We start from the raw sequence: 6,981 nt of genomic DNA on the forward strand, positions 1-6,981 counted from the left end.
TCTCGTCCTTTTAATAGGGTTGACAGTGTATTTCCGGTTGCTTATTATCCTATATATATTTGTGTTCCACAACTTACTGCTTTCGCCCCTAAGGGCGCAGGGCATATCCTGTCCAGTCCTGATGGAAGAACAAAACTGGCCATCACACAACAGAACATCAACGTCTGGAAAGAAGATATCGTCGGAAATAGCTTCAAAGCCCAAAATGAGGCTGATGAGCTAAAAGCTCACGGTACCGGCCCCGTTGGTACCAACGAGAGGGTCCTGCTGCTGCTGCTGCTGCTGCTGCTGCTGAGCTGGGTTCACACGGTGCGAGTGGACTAGCATGATGCGTGCGCATCTTCTGGCCAGCTACTCGCATGTAATGGGTATTCACACGACGTTGTACTCACGTCTGAATTAAGATGGCGGACCTCGTAAGGGAAAGGATATCAGCTGTTGCTGATATGTGAATTGCCGAGTTAGTAAATAGTGTTGGAAAAATAAATATAAAGGAAAATGTAATGTAAGCTCGAGAGTGGATTGCATGACGTATTGCATTCGGTGCGTCGACACATTTTTTACGTGAATTTCTTTTTTTCGCTAGTTGTTTTACGTCGCACCGACACAGATAGGTCTTATGGCGACGATGGGATAGGGAAGGGCTAGGAGTGGGAAGGAAGCGGCCGTGGCCTTAATTGGGGTACAGCCCCAGCATTTGCCTCGTGTGAAAATGGGAAACCACGGAAAACCATTTTCAGGGCTGCCGACAGTGGGGTTCGAACCTACTATCTCGCGAATACTGGATACTGGCCGCACTTAAGCGACTGCAGCTATCGAGCTCAGTACGTGAAGTTCTAGAGGGGGATGAAAACACATTGAAAAATCACACTACGACTCACAGCTATCCAGTTTGATCAGCTTCTACGGATGATTAAAGTACAAATACAGAAACGCAACACAAATATGAGAGCGGCTTCAACTGTCCGTCTGAAACTCCAGGTTACCCTACGGTACTTGGCGACTTATGACTGTCTCAGATCTTTGGAAACTTTATATCGAGACTACAATATCCACGTTTGTGTCGGCTGTGTTGGATGCGATCTATGATGCACTGAAAGAATGCATCATAGTGCGTTCGCATGTATCAATTATTAAGTGTCGAAGAATATAATACATTGTTAAACATTCACTCAGCCCGGTAATATTGAATGGTTTACAGTGTAGGTATTATATTCTTTGACCCTTTAATAAATGATAGACGACAATGGAGTAATAAATAAATACCGGCAAATAAATAAATAAATAAATAAATATCACACTCTTACCAAGTTGGTGAAATTGTTTCTCGTATTCATTACTCCATTCAGTAATCTATCAGCGATGTTAAACCATTACATTGTCGGTGAATAAATTTCTTCGGGTGATGTGCCTGACTTGTTGGATTTCTTAATTTTTAATAGTAGTTCTCTGTACGTGCTACGAATGTTTTTAGTTTTTGTTGATTCTTCGACGCCTACCCCAGGAATATTCATTTTTTCAGCAATCCGTAGCAACGCTGAATCCCTGGCATCTTTTATTTTATAACTGGGAAACCTAGCATTCCACAACACTTCTTCAGATTCGTATAATTGTACTACTATTAAAAACTAGCAAATGTACCCGTGCTTCGCTACGGCGTTCAACATTGTATTCGAATATCGAAGTAAACAGTGTACATGCAGTAAATAAGATTGTTTTAAAATTGCATCTCTCTTAGCGTTATGCGAGAAAGAGCATGGGGATGTCCCCATACGTTGTTTCCAATGTAAAGTGTTTGTTACGGATTTGTGATATAACGGCAGGCTCACTTGCCTACTGCCATTCACAATCGAGTTGGGAAGTTTACATTATAATTGGAGGCATTGCCTACTGCGCGGTCACAATCAAGTTGGGAGTGTTCGTTACAATGGCAGGCCCCATTTCCTACTCCCAAACAGACTACAGTCGAGGAGATTTTATTATAATGGCAGGCAAATTCCCTACCACCATTCAAAATTGAGTTGTGCCGTTATTATTATAATGTCAGGCCGATTTTCCTACTGAAAGCCAGCTTACTGCCAGTCACACCAAGTTGGTGAGTTTCCATCAAAATAGCAGGCCACTATGCCTAATGCTAGTCACATTTTAGATGAGGACATTTGTTTATAATGGCGGGCAACCTTGCCTTCTGCCAAACACAATCGGGTAGGGAAGTTTTACACAAAACTGCATGCTCACTTGCCTTCTGCAAGTCAAATCGAGAAGCGAACTATTCATTACAATTGTAGACCTTCCTTACTAATGACAGTTACACAGGAATTGGAGAAGGGCCCTTTTATACAGCCAGTCAAAGTCGGTGTGGGAGGTACTGATTACATTAGCAGACCCACCCTTTCTCGATCGCTACAAATCGACATCAGTGAATATATATAGATCGACATACGAAAGTATATGCGTGGTTACAATATTGAAGACCTTGATTTACAGATTAAGTGCTACTAAACGTACGTCATATCGACAAAGAATTATACTATAAGACACGCCGGATTTAGTGCCCTAAATGGCTGGTCCTATGATATGTCATCTATTCTAGGGTCAGACTGAGTTAGAAACGTGGAACAGGGTAACGTTTTTGTAAGATTATCTCACATTACATTACTTTTCGGATAATTATGTGACAGCTACATACATAGCATTTGGCTCACATATGGCTACTGGGTGGGCCAATTTTCGTGAAGAGTTTGAAGATTCTGTATTTCATGTAAGTAATCGAAAGTATGAATATATTATGCTTGTGAAAATTCCAAACTGACTTAACATCGATTAATAGAGAAAAATCAAGCGTAAAAGGGATACAGATATGGCAAAAAGTCATAAGACCAAGGTTGTAGATCATTCCAAATTGAACGGAGATTGTGCAATCTGTTATGTGATAGGAATTTCCGAAGGTCTGCACCATCATTAAAATTGCCTGCATATTTTGATATTCTTCGGGGATAAAAAGTGAAAAATGTAATAATCTAGGATGTTTTCCGTTCGTTACAGGCTAAAACGTATAATTTTGTCAAATTTCAATTATCTTCTTTTTTTCTTCTGGCAGATTATGCCGCAATCTGGATTTTGGGCAAGGCGGTTAAAAATTAGGACTTTCAGGAAACTAAACAAAAAATTGTGCAGATGGTCATTATTACCCCTTTAATGGAAAGCTGTACGAAAATTTCGCCAAAATAGTCAGTGTAGTGGCACACAGTCGTTACGATTTGATTTATATAAATAAGGAATCTGCTCCATGTAAAACACCTTTGTGGCTATGTCCGCTGGACTTAACCTGCAAAACTGACCATTCATGGTATCTCCCTTATTAATCCTCCTGACGAAAAAATGCACATGAAAAAAAGGTTTAGAGGTGGAATTCCATCACGTTTGGTCGATTTCCAGTCAGGTTGGTCTTGTTCTGTATATATTGTGGAAGAGTAAAATCACCATTTCGGTTCCCTATAAACCGCCAGTCCATTCCGGAACATGAAATGTTATTTACGTTTAATACCTACCTTTGGACAGGTGGATGCTAAATATAAATTTTGGTTCGAATGTCTTCCAGTAGTTTTCCAGTTGTAAGGAATACGCTTTACACGCACCCGGTCGTGAGTTAAGTCCGATGGGACTTGTACAGAAAAACGGTCCGTTAATGATATCTCCCTTATTAATCCTCGTATCGAAATGATGCACATGAGAAAAAAGGTTTAGAAATTAATTTCTACCAAGGCAGGTAGATTTAAATTAACGTTGGTTGTGTATATTTTGTGGAAGTGAAAAATCCAGTTTCTGTTTCGTATAAACCCCCAGTCAGTTCAGGGATTTAGAAACAATATTTGCCCTAAAACCTGTCAAGGACAGGCGTATTCTAAATATGAGTCTTGGTGGAAATACATCCAGTAGTTTGTAGCACTCGCGTACATACGGCGTAATTAAGGAAGAAAATAATACAGTTAAGAAAGTTGAAACTAATAGAAAATGTATTATAACTGAGGACAGCCGGATAACAACAAATATGTAAATGCCAAGTGAATGTATTGGAAAATCAAATGCCCCTCAATAAATTATGCTAGTGTGAGTTATGGATATAATAAAGCAGTGACAGAGGAGAAATTTAGGTCCAGTGATTCCTATGTAAACAAATAATAATAAGATGACTAATGGTGTTATTACTTAATCTATTCGAGGGCGGTTATAACAACCAACGATATTCCGCCAATATCCCGCAGGTAGGCCGATTGACGCCTATCTTGTCTTCTACCCAAGGAACAACCACGAATTTAAAAGCATGATGAGAAAAATGGCAATACGTTACTTCCCTGCTGGCATGCAGTCAGAAACTTTGCCATGGCAACCTGTAGGTTCGTTGTCGGTCTGTCTGTCACTCAATGCAGAGCATGATACCAGCGGACAATTGTAAATTTCTCCGTCATGTGAAGAGTAAGGTAAATTATGAACATAACGAAAGTTGTTTATAATGACGAGACGTTTCCCGTACGGTGAACGAAGTTTACAGAAAATCAATAGTATAAGAGACAATGGAGGAAAACCATTCTGGTTTTCCTATAAACCCCCCGTCTTTTCAAAGATTTTAAAATGATATGCATATCGAAACCTTCCCCGGGATGAGTATACTCTAAATATGAAGTTTGGTTGAGATCTATCTAGCCGTTTCGACGTGATGGTGGAAAAACCATTCTGATTTTCCTATAAACCCCCCGTATATTCAAAGATTTTAAAATGATATACATATCGAAACCTTCCCCGGGATGAGTATACTCTAAATATGCAGTTTGGTTGAGATCTATCCAGCCGTTTCGACGTGATGGTGGAAAAACCATTCTGATTTTCCTATAAACCCCCCGTCTATTCAAATATTTTAAAATGATATGCATGTCGAACCTTCCCCGGGATGAGTATACTCTAAATATGAAGTTTGGTTGAGATCTATCTAGCCGTTTCGACGTGATGGTGGAAAAACCACTCTGGTTTTCCTATAAACCCCCCGTATATTCAAAGATTTTAAAATGGTATGCATATCAAAACCTTCCCTGGGATGAGTATACTCTAAATATTAAGTTTGGTCGAGATCTATCCAGCCGTTTCGACGTGATGGTGGAAAAACCATTCTGGTTTTCCTATAAACCCCCCGTCTATTCAAAGATTTTAAAATGATATGCATATCGAAACCTTCCCCGGGATGGGTATGCTCTAAATATGAAGTTTGGTTGAAATCTACCCAGCCGTTTCGACGTGATGTTGGAACAGACAAACAAACAGACAGACAAACAAACAAACAGACAAACAAACAGACACGAAACGTAAAAACCACCGATTCGGTCTTGAGTTGACCTAAAACGGATAAATATCTGAAAAATTGGCAAAACAAAAGAAATTACAGACAGCGGACCCCCTACAATTTTATTTATATAGATGAAGAAATCCAACAAGTCAGGCACATCACCCGAAGACATTTATTCACCGACAATGTAATGGTTTAACATCGCTGATAGATTCCTGAATGGAGTAATGAATACGAGAAACAAGTTCACCAACTTGGTAAGAGTGTGATATTTATTTATTTATTTATTTATTTATTTATTTATTTGCCGGTATTTATTTATTACTCCATTGTCGTCTATCATTTATTAAAGGGTCAAAGAATATAATACCTACACTGTAAACCATTCAAATATTACCGGGCTGAGTGAATGTTTAACAATGTATTATATTCTTCGACACTTAATAATTGATACATGCGAACGCACTATGATGCATTCTTTCAGTGCATCATAGATCGCATCCAACACAGCCGACACAAACGTGGATATTGTAGTCTCGATATAAAGTTTCCAAAGATCTGAGACAGTCATAAGTCGCCAAGTACCGTAGGGTAACCTGGAGTTTCAGACGGGCAGTTGAAGCCGCTCTCATATTTGTGTTGCGTTTCTGTATTTGTACTTTAATCATCCGTAGAAGCTGATCAAACTGGATAGCTGTGAGTCGTAGTGTGATTTTTCAATGTGTTTTCATCCCCCTCTAGAACTTCACGTACCGAGCTCGATAGCTGCAGTCGCTTAAGTGCGGCCAGTATCCAGTATTCGCGAGATAGTAGGTTCGAACCCCACTGTCGGCAGCCCTGAAAATGGTTTTCCGTGGTTTCCCATTTTCACACCAGGCAAATGCTGGGGCTGTACCTTAATTAAGGCCACGGCCGCTTCCTTCCCACTCCTAGCCCTTCCCTATCCCATCGTCGCCATAAGACCTATCTGTGTCGGTGTGACGTAAAACAACTAGCAAAGAAAAAACTTCACGTAAAAAATGTGTCGACGCACCGAATGCAATACGTCATGCAATCCACTCTCGCGCTCACATTACATTTTCCTTTATATTTATTTTTCCAACACTATTTACTAACTCGGCAATTAATATATCAGCAACAGCTGATATCCTTTCCCTTACGAGGTCCGCCATCTTAATTCAGACGCGAGTACAACGTCGTGTGAATACCCATTACATGCGAGTAGCTGGCCAGAAGATGCGCACGCATCATGCTAGTCCACTCGCACCGTGCGAAAGGAATACTACCGGCGGTAAATGCGCGATCTGCCTCGTTTTCTGAGCCCAACTTGTCAGGTTCCATACTGCCTCAGTCCGCTAGTATTTGAAGGTACTCATATACGTCAGCCTCGTGTCGGTAGATTTACTGGCACGTTAAAAACACCTGCGGGACAAAATTCCGGCACCTTGGCGTCTCTGTAAAAGTAGTTAGTAACTCACTTTCCTCATCTTGTCCCAGCTATTTCTAGGGCCACTGGAGCCGCCCAGGCTCATTTTGGTTCTGGCCGGGGGTTTAAGACCAGATGCCCTTTCCGACGCCACGTGATTCTTGAGATTAAAATCTCAACCCAGGATTGACCGGGATTCGAGCCTCAGCCTTCCACG

At 40.7% G+C, this 6,981-nt stretch overlaps 1 protein-coding gene across 1 annotated transcript in view; it reads right to left on the bottom strand.

Moving 5' to 3' along the window:
- Positions 1-327, bottom strand: part of LOC136857182 (protein OPI10 homolog) — a 42,063-nt gene extending 41,736 nt beyond the window's left edge. Inside the window, exon 1 of the mRNA XM_067135633.2 lies at positions 232-327. Within this exon, the coding sequence (XP_066991734.2) occupies positions 232-327 (96 nt within the window). The remainder of the gene's footprint in view (positions 1-231) is intronic.
- Between the last annotated feature and the right edge of the window lie 6,654 nt (positions 328-6,981).

The sequence above is a fragment of the Anabrus simplex genome, chromosome 1 (genome assembly GCF_040414725.1).
Source record: "Anabrus simplex isolate iqAnaSimp1 chromosome 1, ASM4041472v1, whole genome shotgun sequence".
NCBI classification, from domain to species: Eukaryota; Metazoa; Arthropoda; class Insecta; order Orthoptera; family Tettigoniidae; genus Anabrus; species Anabrus simplex.